This window comes from Cydia fagiglandana, chromosome 27 (assembly GCF_963556715.1).
Source record: "Cydia fagiglandana chromosome 27, ilCydFagi1.1, whole genome shotgun sequence".
Lineage (NCBI taxonomy): Eukaryota > Metazoa > Arthropoda > Insecta > Lepidoptera > Tortricidae > Cydia > Cydia fagiglandana.
The window spans coordinates 3,345,407-3,365,721 of record NC_085958.1 but is presented as its reverse complement, the minus strand read 5'-3'; the positions used below and the strand labels follow the sequence as shown (position 1 = coordinate 3,365,721).

At 34.9% G+C, this 20,315-nt stretch overlaps 1 protein-coding gene across 1 annotated transcript in view; it reads right to left on the bottom strand.

Moving 5' to 3' along the window:
* Nucleotides 1-7,841: 7,841 nt before the first annotated feature.
* Nucleotides 7,842-20,315, bottom strand: part of LOC134677800 (uncharacterized) — a 46,187-nt gene continuing 33,713 nt past the window's right edge. Inside the window, exons 13-23 of the mRNA XM_063536228.1 lie at nt 19,833-19,992; nt 19,157-19,646; nt 17,585-17,735; nt 17,174-17,219; nt 16,056-16,169; nt 14,577-14,707; nt 13,605-13,709; nt 13,043-13,313; nt 12,232-12,388; nt 11,381-11,570; nt 7,842-10,503 (exon numbers count right to left, since the gene is read on the bottom strand). Of these exons, the coding sequence (XP_063392298.1) occupies nt 10,429-10,503; nt 11,381-11,570; nt 12,232-12,388; nt 13,043-13,313; nt 13,605-13,709; nt 14,577-14,707; nt 16,056-16,169; nt 17,174-17,219; nt 17,585-17,735; nt 19,157-19,646; nt 19,833-19,992 (1,890 nt within the window). The 3' untranslated portion in view covers nt 7,842-10,428. The remainder of the gene's footprint in view (nt 10,504-11,380; nt 11,571-12,231; nt 12,389-13,042; nt 13,314-13,604; nt 13,710-14,576; nt 14,708-16,055; nt 16,170-17,173; nt 17,220-17,584; nt 17,736-19,156; nt 19,647-19,832; nt 19,993-20,315) is intronic.

Genomic DNA, 20,315 nt, shown 5'->3' with positions numbered 1-20,315 from the left:
GACGTCACTAAACAAAATGGCGGACGCGGGCGGTCGCGGCGCGCGTAGCGTGATCACTGCAGCGGGGAGTATATTTGATGGTCTGGTGCGTTAGGCTGTGGTGGAAGTGGCAGCGATTTTAGTTGTTTTATTTTTGGGTCTTACAGCCGTATTCGAACAATGAGATACGTCAAATACTAGATATTGAAACGATATGGATTAGATATGTCAGTGTCAAACAAGTGTCAAAATTGACGTTTCTTCAAACCAATACGTCACTTTTGACACTTGTTTGACACTGACATATCTAATCAATATATTTTCTAGATCTATTAACTGACGTATCTAAAAGTTGGAATCGGGCCGATAGTTACGCTGACTAAATATAGCGATGTCACTCTTGCACACCGGAGCGCCGTGCGAATTCGCTTGAAGACCGCCTGACTTACGGCTCGATTCTGAAAATGTATTAGATCTCTACTAGATCTCAACAAGTTACGATATGGATAATTTAAAGATATTTGTTAGATAGATATGTCAAATTTGACGTTTCCGCGATTCTGGAGTCCCTCTTGAACGATTTCGACAAGTTATGACTTAGATATCCAAGTCACATCTAGTCGATATCTAATGTAAATCTAGTTGATCTCTATATCGTTTCTAGATCTTGTGATTATCTCGTTTCCCGAATACGCGTGTTAAACAATTTTTCACTATTTTGTTATTATTTACGGATTTAAATATAAATTAACTCAATTAAACTACGTATAATAATATAAAATTAAAACTAAAGTTTTACCTAGAATAAAATTTATTATAACAAACTAGAGTCGGACCAAGAAAAATCGCAGCGGATTTTATAGCCCACGCAGTACAAGTGTTATTTACACGTCATAATTTCATAGAAAGTTTGACGTTTAAAATAACACTTGCAGTGCGTGAGCTATCAAATCCGCTGCAGACTTTTCCAGGTCCGACTCTAAAACGAAACTGATAAATAATAATTATAGTTGGTCAAGAAGATCTTGTCAGTAGAAAAAGGCGGCAAATTTGAAAAATGTAGGCGCGAAGGGATATCGTCTCATAGAAAATTTGAATTTCGCGCCTTTTTCTACTGACAAGATTTGCTTGACCATCTATAAGTAACAAGTATTTGTTATGTTAGTTCAGCAAACAATTTGTATTTCGTAATTGGATTTTTTCCAATGTATTTATGCGAGGGGAGAAGGTACCACTATACATATTCCTAAGAAACAGGAACCCCTTCTCGGGTAATGAATGAATGAAAACATTTATTTTCAGGCAACTATTGGCCCATTGATAAATACCTTAAAACTAGCATACATATTATTACAAAATATATACAATTATGGCTACGATGCAGTTCGCTACCCCGCAGTGTCAGGGAGCCGGCCGCGAAGGGTAAATATCATTATGTACATAATAATGTAAACAAAATCCGCTTCCGCGCGAGCATCCGCTCAACTCGAAACCTAGCCTTAATCGTCGCGGTGATAATCTTGCAATACCAGCTCCACTGACTCACAATCAACCGTAATTATATTCCGCATTTACGTAGTAGGTAGTTGACATACTTAATTTTACATAAATAAATATGGTATTATTAAAAAAAATCCAACAAGACTATACCTAACTTTGTACCGATTTTAATAGAACAAACCCCCGTATTCGAACAATGGGATACGTCAAATACTAGATATTGAAATGATATGGATTAGATATGTCAGTGTCAAACAAAGTGTCAAAAGTGACGTATTTCTTTGAAAAAACGTCAATTTTGACACTGACATATCTAATCCATATCTTTTCTAGATCTATTAACTGACGTATCTTAAAGTTGGAATCGAGCCGAAAGTCAGGAGTAACAGTTTTGAATCATCATCATCATCATCTCAGCCATAAGACGTCCACTGCTGAACATAGGCCTCCCCCTTGCTGAACATAGGCCTCCCCCTTACAGTTTTGAATGATTCACGGTTATTTTCACTAACATTTATATCGGCCGGTATATGAACCGTGATTACCTTTTGTATTGTATTCGGGCTCCGATATTTCGACCGGTTACATGCATCTTGTTATTGTTGTTATTGTTCTGCGTAGAAATATCGGGACCTCTAAAACAATACAAAAGGTAATCACGCACACAGGCGAAAAATCAATAAAAGTCGGACAAAACCAAAAAACTTCTAAGTAGCCCCAACAGGCAAAAACCAATCTTAGCGGGTAGTCCAATAAACAGTGCACGCTACTCGCATAATCATTTTCATGTTAGAGTCATCTACGCGACACGTTCTCATTCCAAAGTTCGACTTGTTCAAAGGCGAATATTTTACTGCTCTGCGAGTGTTATTTATGTGCTTACTTATTTATCGTTTGCTTTCAGAAAGTTGTGATTTAATGATGGATACCCTTCAAGGAGGTAATAACCTAATTACTAATAGTTACTTTTGATAGCTATGCTTGCTTGTTTATTATAAAAAAAAATAAGTGTAATGTCTTGTATTTTTTGCATATTGTTCAACTTCACCAAGGACAACTTCCTGATAGATCCGGTTTTGATATTATCAATTTTAGAAACTACAGAACTTGGGTTTTAACATACAACCATTATTTTATGCGACCTTACGCGACGTTCTAACAAAATTTTCATTTTAATCGATGACTAATGTAATCAAGCATGAGCTCTTAGTCACATTTTTTTTAGGCAAATGGCTATGGAAAAGACTTTTAGTGTCTTCCGATCCTTATATAACAGGACTAAGAAAATTGGGTAGTAAAAAGTCGCTTCCCATATGCCAAAATGTTTTAAATCTTTTAGAAGAACCAGATATTATGATCAAAATTTAATAAATGTAATAATATAATTGTAATTTTGTTTTTATTAGTTGGCAAACGTGCATTAATACGATTTCTATAATAATCCTGAATGTTTAGGTTTTGTCCGACTTTTATTGATTTTTCGCCTGTGTGTCACGGCACATACCAGGAAGTGTTAATAACTTATTATAAACAGAACTTTGATATTAATGATGATATTGCCACACTTTGTCACTGCAAACGCCATGCAGAGTTTTCTTGGTCCGAATTTCGCGACGTGGCCCACTTTTTAGGGTTCCGTGCCCAAAGGGTATCATAACATAACCCTCCTTTTGCGTTGCCGTAGTCGGGTAAAAAATCGAACCCTATTACTAAGACTCCGTTGTCCGTCTGTCTGTTTGTCTGTCCATCTATCCGTTTGTCCATCTGTCTGTCTGTCCGTCTGTCTGTCGGGCACCAGGCTGTATCTCATGAGCCGTGATTAGCTTGGCAGTTGAAATTTTCACAGATGATGTATTTCTGTTGCCGTGTTTATTAAAAGTGTTTATCTTTATAAATATTTATGATATAGGAGGCAAACGAGCCAACGAACCGCCTGATGGCAAGCAATTACTATTGCTCATGGATCCCTGCAACAGCAGACGGGTCTGCAAGTGCGTTGCCGGTTTTAAAATGGGAGTATTGAACGTTTGAAAGTCGTTTCAACCCGAAAATACCGCTCGCAACAGATCGTTCCACAATTTCGCTCCAGTTAAGGTAGGTAGGTTAATTCCGCAGTAACTGGCCACCGGCCAATAACTGGCCACCCTAAACTAAAAATTCATTCTAATTCACCTATAAACAGAATTCATTTTAGTAAGTATAAGGTTTCAATAACTGGCCAGCCTTCAATAACTAGCCGCCTTATACTAAAATGAATTCTGTTTATAAGACAATAGAATTCATTTTTAGTTTAGGGTGTCCAGTTACTAACAGGTGGCCAGTTACTGGCGAATTACCCTACCTATCTACAATCACATTAAATAACTCTGAGAAATATAAACAACGAACGTTTTTTTGCTTCGTATTAGTAAGATTTACAGACAACAATGAGATAAAAAACCGGACAAGTGCGTGTCGGACTCGCCCACCGAGGGTTCCGTACATTATTTTATTGTTTTATAACGTGAAGCCGTTTTTCGGGACAGTTTACACTTTGTCATGCTAAAAATCGGGAGAATCCCGCCAAATCCCGACCATCTGGCAACCCTATTACTTGCCAAATTTCATTATTCTAGGTCAACAGGAAGTCATCATCATCATGTCATCATCATAAACAAACTAAATACTTACCGTAGCCTAGGTATTGCTAAAGTCAGCTTTTGCTAGACCATAGAAATCTTATAAACAGGTAGTATTCCTATCATAATTACCCGCTCAATGTAAAAAGGTATTAAGTATGCAATCAAATCCTATAATCTTACACCTTCTTTCCATGATTCCCTTTTGCGTAGATTTGTAGTTCCACCAAGAAATTGAACTCATTGAATTGTGCACCTTATCATAAAGCGTTAAGGTACAAATTGTGATAGTTTTTAAATGCACATATGTCGTATGTCAGCCAGTATCGCGTAGGCTGCGGTGTAAGCAACTAACGGTTCTGAGGTCAATGCCCTGACTTATTTAAGATGTTTTCTGAATTTAAAGTAGCTGTAGCCAGGCGTAGCTCACTCCGCGATTTCGTCGCTTTGCTACAGGTAGCTAAAAGTACATCCGTTCCACACCAATTTTGGTGGCTAGCCATTAGCCGCGCGTGGCGCTGTCGCCACCTAGCGGCCATATCTGTCCTGATCGTAACAGACTCGTTTTGAGAGTGAGTCTTCTGTACCTAGTACTATTATTTAAAGTAGCTGTAGTGTTGGTTAACTCGAGTCCTTCGAGTCCTTAAGACTCGACTCGACTCAGTTTTTAAAAAGGCCCATTTACATTATACAACTTTCTTGTACAAGAAACGACAATTATTGCATACAAGCAAGGGCCTTTCAAAAATTGTATTCAATAATTGAACCATAGTGTTTACACATGAGTAATTATCAAAAACTTGCATACAATTATTGAATGCAATCATTGCCTGGAAATTATTTCTACCCTACTTTGTTTGTTTACATTCATGACATTATTGCACGGAAATAATTGTATGCAAGTCTTGACAAGTCTAAACCTTTTAATTGTACAATAAACGACGTATTGCTGCAATTATTGCACGTATTTGCCACCGTGCACCGCAAATTTTCATTGAATATTGAACGTTGGTTGTGTTTGATTTTTTGTAATTTTCTGTTGTGAGTTGTGAATATGAGCAAAAACGTGTTTAAATTTGGTTCTTGGGATATGATAAAATTTATAGAAATATACAGAAATCACGAATGTTTGTGGGACACGGAAAACATTCATTATAAAAATCGAGAGGCCCGCGATGTTGCACTAAAATCATTTTCCATCGAATTTGGGATTGAAGATTTTGGTCCCAAAGGAATTATCAACACAATTAAAAACATAAGAACACAGTATCACGCTGAAAAGAAGAAGGTGAAAAATTCTATGGGTACCGGATCCGGAAGTAATAATGAGCATCAATAGTAGCTTGGCAAAACTTTACTTTACACTTTTATTTTTAAATACAGTATACATTTAAAATATAGCCGATTAGCCGAGTTTTGCCATGGTAAAAAGGTACTTATTGTACACTCAGGTACTCTAAATATAATTGAAATGATAAATTGGGCGGCAATTCTGGCATGCAATTAACTATTGGTCTCTGTTTACACCTACGCCAATATTGTATTTAAGTTGCTTTCAATATTCAAGAATATCACTTTAGGTTTAGACTGAGCAATATTTTATTGCCTCAATTTTATTGTATGGAAAGTGCAAGAAAGTTGTCTAATGTAAATGGGCCTTAAGAATTATAATTAAGTTGAAGCGCGAGTCCTATTTAAGTTTTTAGAGACCCGAGTATTTTGTAGAGACTTGAGTACTTTTTAGATAACTCAATTTTTTAATAAAACAAATAAAAAATAAATTTTATTGTGATAGACATCTAAATATACAATTTATAGAATGTAATTAAAATAAACACCATAAAAAAGGGAAAATATTTACATTTTCATCACAATTTATTTAAAAAAAAAATTGTTGCCTTCATGCAAAATTGATTTGTAAGATATACAAAAAATAAAAGACCGCCTATTTTCTTTACTGTCAGTTAGAAAATCAATAAAATTGTTGACTGCGTCTTTATAAGGAGGCTAGTATATTTAGAGTTGCGCTTAAGAAATACTCAATACAGTACGGATATGATGGTCGTTCTTGTCTACGTGACAGCGTGATAAAACGGTGCCCGTCACTTTCTATCCCACGGTGTTAAACCATGACAGTTATCACGTGGATAAATATGGATAAAGCTATCCATAATACGCCGGCAGGACTCGACTCGAGACTGAGAAGACTCGAAAGTTTCATAATCATAATATCGTTTATTGCACCATGGTAAGAAGTTGTTACAAAAAATACAAAGTATATAAGTATCACATGGACCCCAGAAGGGTGTTGCTAACATTTTCTTCATCTAAGTATTAATAAGATTACATACTACTATACGTACTAACTTTGTAACATGAACAAGCCTTTTACTTATAATAACGGTAGGTTTATCAAAATTATATTAGTTACGAAAAATATCTTCAAGAAATTCTGTGACCGAGTAGTATGCTTTTTCAGCAAGGAATGATTTCAACTTTCTTTCGTATGTCGCGTCTCTTTCCTCTGCTTTTATATAATTTGGGATGTGATTATAATATTTTACTGCTGCTTTCGTTAAAACGAGTCCAGTTTTCAAAAGACTCTAGTTCCTACCAACAATATAGTCTGTATCTTTAGGTATTTAAATAAAAGTAAACAAACAATTTGTACATTTTCGGGTAGTTATAACATTTATTGGTTAACCGACCAAATACAAAACCGCCTGGATCAGTAACTGAACGACCTGACTTTAACCTACATTATTTGATCGTGTAATGTTTTCATCTACCCTCAACTGGCTTAAGGAGCCATTTGAGGGTAGATTTTGTTTACTTTTAAGTATTTGAATACCTAAATCTACAGAGTATAAGTTGTGTACACTATAGTTCGTTTTTGTAGCATTAGAAAGAACTTCAAAGAAGGTAAGCGATCTTGACATGTCTGTTAATTGAAAAACGCTTTTTAAAAATCAATAACTATTACTTATGAAAGCAGAAGAATATAAATGATCGTATTAGATTCATAATTGTTACATATTTGCCCTAACTTATTTTTAAAATGTGTTTTTCAATTAAAAGACACATCAAGATTGTTTACCTTATTTCTAATGCTGAAAAAACGAACTATAGGTATATTAATTTTTTGTATGTTTACCAAATGTTGATGATTCTGAAATTGATTGTTAAGAAGTAACATAAACACGGGACAAATCAATTAATTTTATGTAAGAACATTTTATTTTGAATGTTGGTAATTATGGTAAGGTTAGGTGTCAAATTATATGCTTGTTGTTTACCTCGTACGTTGCAGTTTTCTTTCCGTATTATTATTTTATTCTGTTGAGATGTACAATAATAGTACCTATATTACGATACAAGTGCGAAAAACGACCGAAGAGAGTGTTTTATATCGACATGAGCTGCGAATTGCCTTTTCGCACGTGTATTGTACAACGTTTTACAGTACATAATATTATTATGGCCCTTTAAATTGTAATGACCTTATTATCACACTAGTGCAGTAAAGTAGCACCAAAAATCCTGTCTCCTCAAAAAAAAGTCCAAATAAAAGTGTAAAAAGTCCTGTAAAATTCATTATAGTTCCCATTAAAATATAATTGCGTTGGTTAATAATTACGATTGTATGATATGTTTTTACAAATAATCTTTTTATCCCATTGCATTTATGTAATCGAAAGTATTATTTAATTAATTTAATAATAATAAGGGAAAGAAAACAATATGGTTACTCTACTACATTTTATTTATGTCTCTTTAACATTACAAATTTGTGGACACTTAAAACTACAAAGACAATACAACTTTTATTATTACATAAATAAATTTACCATCTATCATTATTAACTATTATACCAACTAAAAATTAAAGTAAAAATAAATTTCAAAAATAAAACTCGACACATCTATTTTAACGGAATGTGGAGCAAACAAACATCTTATAAAAATGTTTGCTATAATTATATTTGACCTAATTATGATAACTAAATTCTATGTCGTAATACAAAGTGATGCACCTACCTTTTAAATAAGTCTAAAATATGGCAAGACGTAAAATTAATCTTAAGACAGTTTTGAGAAAAAGATTTTATCGTAAACACTGGTTTTTCAAGATTTTATATTGAAGTTGTCATAATGACATATACATAAGAATAAAGGTTTCAATACTAATCAAAACAATTGAGCAAAAAAATAATAGAAGCCTATTTTTATAATTATTTCTAACATTTTTAAAAATAAGTGACATTATTATTTAATAAATATGTTATGTTGGTATAAAGGATAGTGGCACTACTTTTTCTAAACTGGTCTTAAAATTTACTTATTTTCTAGTTAAGTACTGGCTTGGAATGTGTATATTACAATCATAAAGTGTACTCTATTGCATCAAATATAAAGCACAAAATTCATTGAGATATTTTTGAAAAAAATATGTGATATTTTCAGAGATCTATCTATAGTGAAGAAAACCAGTGAAAATACCAAAAATGAGTATTAAATATCATTTATAATAAGTTTTTTCTAGAAAAAAATACCCTTAAAATAACAATAAAGCTTTAAAATACGTCATATACGTAAACGATTATCAATAACAAACAAAACATATTAAAATGTACATTTATGTACTGTAAAGTACAAAGTAAAATAAAAAAGCTACCACCAAATTTTATTTACTTACAATTGACTTAAATATTATATCATCAATCTTAAAATGTAACAAATTCATGAAAATAAATTCAAAATTATGTCAATTTTTTTGACATTTGAAAATATATGAAAATACTGTCTTATTTCGTCAAAAACATGTATCCATTTAATTGTTATGTAAAAAAAACACAAATTTAAATTATATGCAATAAAAATATACCTAGGCGGTTTATATTTCGTATAAGATCAATTCGCAATGTGCTGTACATTTAACTAATTTTACTATGTGTAAAAAAAGATTATCGAATGTGTTTTCATTTATAATGAATGACAAGGTTCTTATAAATAGGTATAATTTAAAAATGTAATACCTCAAAATTTAGTCCATATATCTGTAATACATATATGAGATTCATGTGGAAATATATGAGAATATCCATAAATATATAACAAATACGCATTTAGTATTTGAGCCTAGAGGACGGACAATATAAATATAATTGCACTTCTGGAATGTATTATATTATTTAGGAAATATTATACTTATATAAGAAAAATATGTCTAGGAATCGCTATCATCATATACTTATAATTATTGAATCATAAGTAATTAATACTTTTGAAAACACACATTAAATATACGACCAAAATATACACAATAAAAACTTTGTCAAATAAAAACAAATTTCTTAGGCTATATAGAGAAATAGTTTACTGCCATTTGAAAAAAAAACGAGTACAATTATTTTCATCACCAAGTTTTCAGATTCCAACGAGATTCTTAATAAAGATATGTCATTATGAACTTTAAATGCTTTAACTATTTAAAAATATATTTCAATTGATTCTATGAAGTCCTCTTAAACTGACCGCCAACATAAACTGCGAATCCTCTAAACCGTGTTTAGAGCAATTATTTCATGAAACATGATGCCAAAAATCCAGGGGTGCGGGGGACGAGGTGAGATTGAGACGTGCCGTGATTGGTCCGCTCAAAGACACGGACGTCACACAAAGACACTTTGACTCGAGAATGGAGTAAAACTACCGTATATTTGTGGCAGAGGGGGTAGCGCTACTATGCTCAGTCTGGAGGATGTCTTGTCTGTGACAAAAGATCATTGGTTGTGACTGTCAAAGACGTCAATTGACGCGCGTCGCTACAGCCCAATATCATATCAACCTTCGTGCATTCAGACACATCACAATGGCCCGCCGCATACGATCACGTGTAGCGCTAAAAGGGTTGATATACTCAACATAATAATGTATAGTTACTGACGTTGGCTAAACAGTTTTGTAGAATAGTCTGTGCAGAAAGAGAAGAGTCGTGAAATGCAATAGGCCAGGGGTCTCGAAACTTTTTAACTGAGGGCCCTGTATAAACTTTCGCGTGTGTATCTGGTTGCTGCTGTTAGGGCTGAACCCCTGGAGCCTGTCTCCCGTGAGCCGGAGGCTTTGGGTGTCGGCAGGCCGGATTGGAACGCGTCGCAGACCGGATTTGGCCCGCGGGATTTGGAGAGCCCCGCATAGCCCATACATTGCACGACTCTTCTCTTTCCGCAGACTCTATTAAATTACCATAAAATACTTCGGAGTTTAACATAAACGCAAACACGAGCTAGTCGAAACGAAAAATTATGACAAATAACTATTATGACAAACATCAGTTACAATCTCTGTAAACGTGTATATTGTAGACCAGGAGCGACGATATGTGGTCCGAGGCAAAGCAGATGTTCTGAAAAAAATAAAAAATAAAAATAGGTATGGTTAGACCAAGGAAAGTTGAATTTCAAAATGTTCATATTTATAATAATAACTTGCAGCTATTTACATTATTTATATTATATTATTTATATTTTTTTATAAGTGACATCCTGAACACCCATACATCGTGCTGTATTCATTAGAAAGAGACGGGTAGTAAACTAAAGCAAGATAAAGCAACTAAATTACTTTAATAGGTATTGTCGAAGCTCTAATGTCGTCTCGCACCCGGAGTCATTTCTTAGGAGAGGTATTGTAACGACATTTACTGGCAAGAAGTCGCAGGCAGTTTTAGTATCTTTCACGCATGATATAGCGGTTACTTTCCTATTATTTTCATTAATAAGTTTTTCGCAAATATTTCATTTTCGGTACAAGCTTTTATCGCTGACTGTACTTTTCTTTCCACAGGCAATTAATACTCATCGAGACAATTCTAAAAACCCCAAACACAATTAGGTTTCGTTGTTTTATCACAGAGTTCCTACGGCCACCTCTGGTCTCCATCATCAGATCAGCTCGATGACACCATAATATTTCATTGTCACCCGACATACGTATGTATGCAAAATTTCAGCTCAAACGGAAACCGGGAAGTGGATCAAATTTAACTTGTAAGATTTGATTACAGACAACGGTCAGGTGAAACTAAATAAAAGCTTGTAAAATTTAAGAGACTATTAGTAGTAGGATAACGAATAAAATACCTTATTGGGCGCAAACGAAGCTCTGATCCTGAGCATTCTATCCATCTTGCAGCTCAGAGGCATCCTGAGCACCCAGGCACCGTACTATATTTATAAGAAAGAGACGGGTAGTAAACTAAAGCAGGATAGCGAATAAAATACCTTATTAGGCGCAAACGAAGCTCTGATCCTGAGCATTCTATCCATCTTGCAGCTCAATGGCATCCTGAGCACCCAGGCACCGTACTGTAAAAACGGCTTAGTGTCGTCGCGGACCCGGAGGCATTTCTTGTCCGCGTCGTCGCATTGGAGGTCGCAAAGGCGGACCTCGCTGAGTTGGTGGTGAGGTGACCTTGAGGTTATGAAATATAATTTTATTTGTTATAAATGTTATAGCAACTGTTGTTATGTGAAATAAATTCTTAGATATTATTATGTCTACGGTTATGTGAGTTTCTTCTTTCTTTTAAATGCGGGAATGAATTCGCGTATTTATAATGTAACTTTGTTTATTGTAAAATAGATACCAAACCATGAAAAAAAAAAATAGTTATTCGTTTTACAAGGGGGCGAAGTTGTTGTTTAACCGCCTGTGCTAATATTGATACCCGAGCAAGCGAAAGAGTCCAAAATTCCAAAATTCCAAAATTGGAATCTTGAGCGTTGCGAGGGTTTCAAAGCACGAGGGTTAAACAAGATTTGCCCCCGAGTGAAACAACATTTTTTCACCACACCAACCCGAAGCAAATATTAAATGTAAAATATCAAACAAAATCAAATCCAAATGAATATTATTAAATATTTATCATCCAAAATCATCATTTGAAAGTCAATTCTACCAGCAAACATAAGAAAACAACTCAAAATTTGCATTTGATTACTTTGCCTCACATGTAAATAAAATGCAACTTTGCTATCCGTTTTTGAAGTGCAAAGTAAGCCTTTCCGAGCTGGTGTGGTGATAACATACTTTGACATCGATAGTACAAACAAAATCGTGTACTCATTCTCACCTGATAACCATATCGATGTCCTTGTCATGCAGGCAGTGCGAGAGCGGGACGGTGTAGGTGATGTTGTACGTCATGTGTGACGTCACCATTGCAGTGAAGAGCGAATCGTTAGTAAAAGATTGCGTCGCGATACCGAAGGTAACTGGGTATTTTTCCGCTGTAATACATATAATATTAGGATTAAAGTTCAATAAAAATAATCCCAAATCCCGGTAATGGCACTTATTTGTGTGATGAACGCTAATATTTGTTCCTGAGTCATGGGTGTTTTCTGTGTATATAAGTATGTATATTGTCGCCTAGTAGCTATAGTACAGACTTTGCTTAGTTTGGGGCTAGGTTGATCTGTGTAATATGTCCCCAGATATTTATTTTATTTATTTATTATTTTAATTAAAATAATTTGATATGACCTAATTCTACTTCTCCTAAAGTATTTTTTAACGTATTATTTAATAATGATGAAATAAAAATGTGACTAACTGTAAACCAATTAGATGATGTAAAATTAGGTCATATTATTCATTCAACTATGACACTGAAACAACTAACGGGATACAACTTTTATATTACTATTAGAAGTATTAGAACAAATTAAATTATTAAAATATTTTAATTTGTTTTTATTTCAAGTGGAAACACAACTATAACTAAACCAGGCTTTATTGGGATTAGTTTGGTTTCCTCACAAAAAGCGACTGGTAATTATCAAATGATATTTCCTACATAAGTTGCGAAATACTCATTGGCAGCCAGGGTTAAAAACAGGAAATGTTAAATCAATAAATTCTCCATGAAATGTAATTCTTACCAGAAAGCTGCTCCAAATTCTCCTCTGAACTCCGCATCGAAGCTGACAAAGCTTCGTTCGCCTCTCTCTTCCTCACTCGTTTCCCTATCTCCCTTCTCACTCTCCCAGTCAAGTTATCCGTCTGGTTCAACTTATTAGGATCCAGCAAAGTGTTTTCAGCCATTATTTCGTCGGGTATCTTTTTGAAGCGTTGGATAGAATCGTTGTCTTGCTTTAGGGGCTCTGTGGCATTTTTTTCAGGTATCACTGGGATGTTTGGGAGTTTATTATCCTGTAAAAAAAAAACTTATTGATATTAGGTTTAAAAAAAATGGTTTCAAAATTCAATTTTGTTAGCTTGGCAGATTTTTTAAAATCAAGAAGTTGCAAGCATCCAGAGAGATCATTAGCCCTGCATCAGAATATATTAATCGACACTTTTGGAGTAGAAGACATGAAAGAATGAGCCTATTTTTATAAAAACATCACTCGTAATGTTGAAGATGTGCCTAAAAATAATGTTGAAGTTGCCAATGCCCACCGTTGACCGGTATCAGTAATAATAAGATATCTATTTGCGTACCTTTACTGGAGGTTCTGGGGGTCTGAAGGTATCATTCAGCTCTGGTTTCCGCTCCAAGGGCTCCTGGTTCTCGAAGGCTTGTGGGGGCTCCAGGTTGCATGGCGACTGGTAAAAACATTTGTTATTAGCATTATTAATTTATTTATTAATCAGAAATATAGGGCATTATCTATGAAAAGGGACCTTATTATCGATGGCGCTTACGCCATACAGCGTCGCCTCGCGCGACATTGTATTTATGTCGGAGCATCGTCAACAATGGCGTAAGAGCCATCGACAATCCCTTTTCATAGATAAGGTCACATAATATGGACTTATTGTGCAATTTGTGTTTCTTACCATCACTGTTTTTATCCATCTTGAAATATATTCCCAATCCTTTTGCAGCGTTAACAAATACATTTATTTCAAAATTAACAATATTATTTCGCACCAAGTTTTTTACCGCTCCATAAACTTTTATCGGACATTAATTTACTCTTATCAGTAACTATAGTCTGTATCTTTAGGTATTTAAATAAAAGTAAACAAAATCTACCTCATAAAGCCAGTTGAGGGTAGATGAAAACATTACATGATAAAATAATGTAGGTTAAAGTCAGGTCGTTCAGTGACAGATCCAAGTGGTTTTGCATTTGGTTGGTTATTTGTTTACTTTTATTAAAGTACAAAATTATTTGTTTACTACCTAAAGATACAGAGTATAGGTACTTAAATTAACTAAGCGGATACGTCACGGTGTTCACATACCCCTTTTAACTCCTTTCGTCCTGGTGGTCATCTTTACCAACAACCTATTTACATATATCCCCTTCAAAATTGACCAAAAAGTATTTTCCCTTATTTTAGTAATCATAAGCCATACACTACTGCACGCTTTTATTACTAAAAATTGTATAATTAATAAAAAATTGTGACACAAAGGGTAAAAAAAAAATGAAAATATAAAAACTTATTAAAACAGAAAATTACCTGGCATTCAGCGTACAGGTCATTCTCAGAGTTAGCAGAAAAGCTGCAAGCACTTGCGAGTTTTCCAACGATGTCTGCTGTTGCTGTTATTGAGATCGCGCGGTCCAGCGGTGAGTGTGTGGCATCCATGTCTAGGAGAAAAAAATATCATGACAAACGTTTTTAGGAGAAACAATATTATACTTTCATATACAGGTTGGAAAGATAAGTCGGGCCCTGGAGGGAAACTACCTTAAATCCTTAAGCTGGCTCATTTTACTTAAAGGAGACATTCCTTTATTTTTAAAAAGAAACAAAACTGCATTCAAAGATTTTCTAAAACTCGCTTGCCTCGCCCGGGACTCGAACCGACAAAAAATAAAAAAAAATAAAAACTCGTAATTTCATTCTACTAGTCGATACAGTTAAGTTAATGATAACATTTCTTCAAGAAACATTAGGTCTTATATACACTCGTCTGTCGTACAAAATATCTATTAAATCTAATATTTAGTACTTAAGATTTTTTTAGACAAGCCAAATTGAAGAAAAAAAGAAAAATACTTTGAATGCAGTTTTGTTTCTTTTAAAAAATAAAGGAATGTCTCCTTTAAGTAAAATGAGCCAGCTCAAGGATTTAAGGTAGTTTCCCTCCAGGGCCCGACTTATCTTTCCACCCTGTAGAGTCAAAGTAGGTGTTGGTTTCGACTATTAGGATTGTATTGTGAATATGTTTAACAACTGTACAGTCACTGTTGTTTACTCAATAAAAGTTAAAAATATATTGTGCTATATTTGATATGTACAAAAATTTGTACGCCCGCAGGGTTTTAGAAGGTTAAAATGTTACACTAAGGGCCACCCCACATTTAGCGTCTTTCGAGCGTCGGCGTCTACAACTCTATCGCCGCTGCTCGACGCAACGTCGACGCAACATCTACGTAACTGCGCAGCGACGTCATTTTCCATAGCGCTGACCAGAGAGGCTACCGCGAACCACGTTCGACGTGTTAGCTCCCTGTCACACTTACGTACAAATTTACAAGTGCAACAGAGAGACGACATGTCGAACGTGGTTCGCGGTAGGCCCTCAGACGCCGACGCTCGAAAGACGCTAAATGTGGGGGGGCCCTAAAGTACAATGCCGCCAGCCTCTAGACACTTTGCCACAAGGCACCGAGTTGGAGCCAGTTTTTTTATTTATAAGTAGTTGTTTATTTTTAATTTTTCCCTTTTTTAGTTTTATGTAGTTTTAGGTATTGTTTGTTAGTTTTAAATATTGTGTTACCTTTTATTCATATGTAATTACACAAACGGGTTCACGTGACCATTTGGTGCAACCTAGCATTGAACGGTCGGCATTTAAGGTAAAAACAATGAGATCAAATCGCGGTAGACCCGTCTGTGTAATTAAATATGTGTACAAAACGCGAGACTTTAAAGTGTTACCTTTTATTATTTCTATACTACTAAAAAAGCAATAAACAACATGTTTCTTACTTAGCACGTCGCGAACGTAGTTCCTTGAAGCGTGGAGGGTAGAAGCGATAGTGCGCAGAGACTCTGTGGACGGTGTGGTCGGAAACTCAGGAGTTGTTTTGTGTGGGCCTTTTTCTGTAAACATGTTTTTGGGTAAATAGAGTCGCAGCAAGAAAAGCCTGCAGCGGATTTGATAGCCCACGCAGTGTAAGTGTTATTTATACGTCATAATTTCATAGAAGTTTGTAGCAGTAGTAGTAGTAGTAGTAGTAATCACTTTATTGTACACAACACAGGTTTACAAAAATAAATTACAGTAATGGAAGTACAAAGGCGAACTTATCCCTATAAGATAAGGGATCTCTTCCAGCTAACCTTCGATTAGATGAGAGGAAAACTCCAGTCAGGTCAGATGACGTTCAGATGAGGTTTGACGTTTAAAATAACACTTGCACTGCGTGGGCTATCAAAATCGCTGCAGACTTTTCACGGTCTGACTACACCTTTTTGTAGTCTCTGCTGGGTATATTTTAAAGATATACCCAGCATTCATTTTTCTTTAATGTATTGTATTCTTCCAATACATGAAAGAAAATATCGCAATAAATTACAATAAAAAAAAAGACTTTATAACTTTGTGTGTGTTTTTAATATTAGAAATATACTGTAAAAGTATACAACTTTGCCCGTTAATATAACTTTGCCCACCGCGTCACAGTTCAGTGAAAGTGAACTTAAAAGTAGTTACAGATACACTTTCTTCACTTTCTGAAACTTCACTTCACTCACTTTTTGAGAAAGTGAAGAAAGTGTATCTGTAACTACTTTTGACGACCGGTCTGGACTAGTGGGTGGGTAGTGACCCTGCCTATGAAGCCGATGGTCCCGGGTTCGAATCCTGGTAAGGGCATTTATTTGTATGATGATACAGATATTTGTTCCTGAGTCATGGTTGTTTTCTATGTGTTTAAGTATTTATATATTATATATATCGTTGTCTGAGCACCCACAACACAAGCCTTCTTGAGCTTACCGTGGGGCTTAGTCAATTTGTGTAAAAATGTCCTATAATAATAATAATAAAAAAAAAACTGATCTGTGATGCGGTGGGCAAAGTTTTATACTTTTACGAAACAAACCTTTTGTATTTTTCTTCGAAGGCGCATGTTGTGAGAATTTCAAATTCTGTAACAAATGTAGTGACATTAGGATAATATTTATTATCATACTAGTTATTAGAATAATATTTAAACATCAATATATTGACAAATTCGTCATCAGGTTGTACGTTGTTTTTAATGTAATGCAATTAAAGAAAAAAATCAACGCTTCGGGTAGGACATGAACTTGCAAACTTCTGGAAACTAAAGGGCGTAAGTTCGAGTCTTGCCCGAAGTGGACGTTTTTCCATATTTCCTTGAGATTAAAAATTAATTTGAATAATTTTACGGTTTAGACCAGCGAGCGATTAAAAACAAGTGAGTCTAAACCGTAAAATTATTCAATAGCTCAAAAGTCATTATTAAATTTAATGTGCAGGAGATCCTTACCTGTATTTGGTTCAAGTCGGGAGGCGTGGCTCTGTAAGGAATGTTTTCTTTCCTATAGTTGTAGTACGTGTATTTTTCATGCTGTCTATTTTCCTTCATGTTTAACAACTCTTGATGTTCACGGAAATATAGTGCGGACATTACCACCAAACTAAAACAAAAAGGTTTTTGAAAAAAAAAAAGTTTTTGCAAAAATTTCATTTTTGGTACAAGCTTTTATCGCTGACTGTACTTTTCTTACGACAGACAACTAATACTCATCGAGACAATTCTAAAAACCCCTAACGCAATTAGGTTTCGTTGTTTTATCACAGAGTTCCTATGGCCACCTCCGGTCTCCATCATCAGATCAGCTCGATGGTACCATAATATTGCATTGTCATCCGATTTATACATGCATGCAAAATTTCAGCTCAATCGGAAACCGGGAAGTGGATCCAATTTAACTTGCAAAATTTGATTACAGACCGACAAACAGACAGACAACGGTCAGGTGAAAGTAAATAAAAGCTTGTAAAAAATACTCAATCAGTAAAAGAACTAACTAAACTCTGTCAAGCAATTTCCGTCAGTAGAAAAGAGCGGCAAATTTAAAAAATGTAGCCACGAAGGGTTATCGACCCATGGAAAATTTGAATTTCGCTCCTTTTTCTAAACTGCAAAACGTAATTCATGACCAAAAAAGTAAGACTATGTTGCCATTGCAATAATTTGTTTGTAAAATAGTAAATTCCTTTTGATAAATAATCACGCTAAGATAAATTATTTATTCGTAATTTTACTCCTACTATTTAAAAAAGTACTTTTATTTACTTATTTTTACATAAATACAAGACGCGCTAGTAAAAAGTGGCAACATTGATTACTTTTTTTGGTCTTGAATTACTTACATTTTGCAGTTTACTGAAAAAGTTGTTCGACCGGCTATATTATTATCAACTTTACAGCATACACGCAAGTACCTAGTGTGAAATCAAATAGTAGAAATTATATGAAATGGTACTAAAAGCTGTCCATACTAAATTGTTGCCATGTTTAACTGTCACATTTTACGTCAAAAATGTGACAGTTACGTAGGAAGGGGTACCCTCAATCATTTTCTATAATTTCTTGTCGCACTATAGGTACACAAATAATAAACTTATCACATAGCAAAATGTTACTTGCTTGTAAAAGAAAATCTAATAGTATACAGTGTGGAAAGATAAGTCGGGTCATGGAGGGAAACTACCTTAAATCCTTAAGCTGGCTAAAAACTGGATTTTCTAAAACTCGCTTGCCTCGCCCGGGACTCGAAACGACTAAAAATTCCAAAAAATAAACACTCGCAATTTATTCTACTAGTCGATACAGTTAATGTTAATGATAACATTTCTCCAAGAAACATTAGGTCTTACATTCGTCTGTCGTATAAAATATCCATAAAATCTAATATTTAGTACTCAAGATTTTTTTAGACAAATCTTTAAATGCAGTTTTGTTTCGTTTTAAAAATAAAGGAATGTCTCCTTTAAGTAAAATGAGCCAGCTTAAGGATTTCACACTGTATATTATGAAGTAGTTCTCACTTACCAAACAGCCATAATGAAAATTAAAATCGTGATCACAATCTGCAAAAACTTATTAGAAATCAATTCGCTGCTGGCATCACTGTACTCCTTCTTACAGCAAAACGCCAGCTTGTTGTTGCCAGGCGCGAAATCCTCCTTCAACCACAGACAAGTATCTTTTTTTTTCGACATCGTGCTGTCATCCGAGATTTTCTGAATGTCAGATTCCAAAGTGCCAACGTAAGGCGGGAATTTGCATTCGTGGTTTTCCTCTTTATGGTATCTCACGCAGGTTTTATTGTTGTTGTAGAATTTCCCGTATTTCGAGTAGTTTCGTGGGTCGTGGCAGGTTTTGCATTGTTTCCTTGTGTATTTGGGGGAGTTGTGGCTGAGTTTGTGGCAACACTCGTGTCGTCGGATGTTGCGGGCTATGTCGCGTATTTGGTCTATGGATATGTTGCCGTCGCTGTAGAAGGATTTTGATGAGGAGGATATGGCTGAGAAGTGGGAGTCTGAAAGAAATAACAAAATTTTTCACCAGGAGGAAGGCAGGCAAACAATTATGTAATAAAGCTGTTTTAAAACCGCTCTCCTCAAGCAGGATTGAAAATTCATGTCCCCAGACAGAGTCTAGTTCTGCTAAACTGCAAAATTCAAGACTTCAGATTTGATATCATTATCATTTCATCGTCACTTACCGCTGCTAATATTAGACCGAGCACTGTCTCTCCTCTGAAGAATATTGATTTTGCACAATTTCCTGTTAATCTTCTCCAGATGGTCGATACGGGACTCCAGGTTTCCAGTCACTCGGCACAACTCTTTGACTGCTCCGAGATTCTCCATGAAGATACGGTCCTGAGATCAATACAAATATTCAATCAAACAAACATCAAACATCAACATTTATTAAGCAAATAGGCCACAAAGGCACTTTTACACGTCAAGATTGAATTACATTACGAGCAAAAAAAAATAACATCAACAATTGTATAAAATAAAACTAACAATTCAATCTAACGTATTACAATTACTAAGAGATCATTACCAAAAATACCAAAGTCGACAAAGACTGGTGTCAGAAGGCCGAATGTTAGGATTCATCAAAATATTTATTCTTTAATTCAATTATTTGACTTGTAAATTAAATGATTCATGAATCTAATCGTTTGAACTGCATT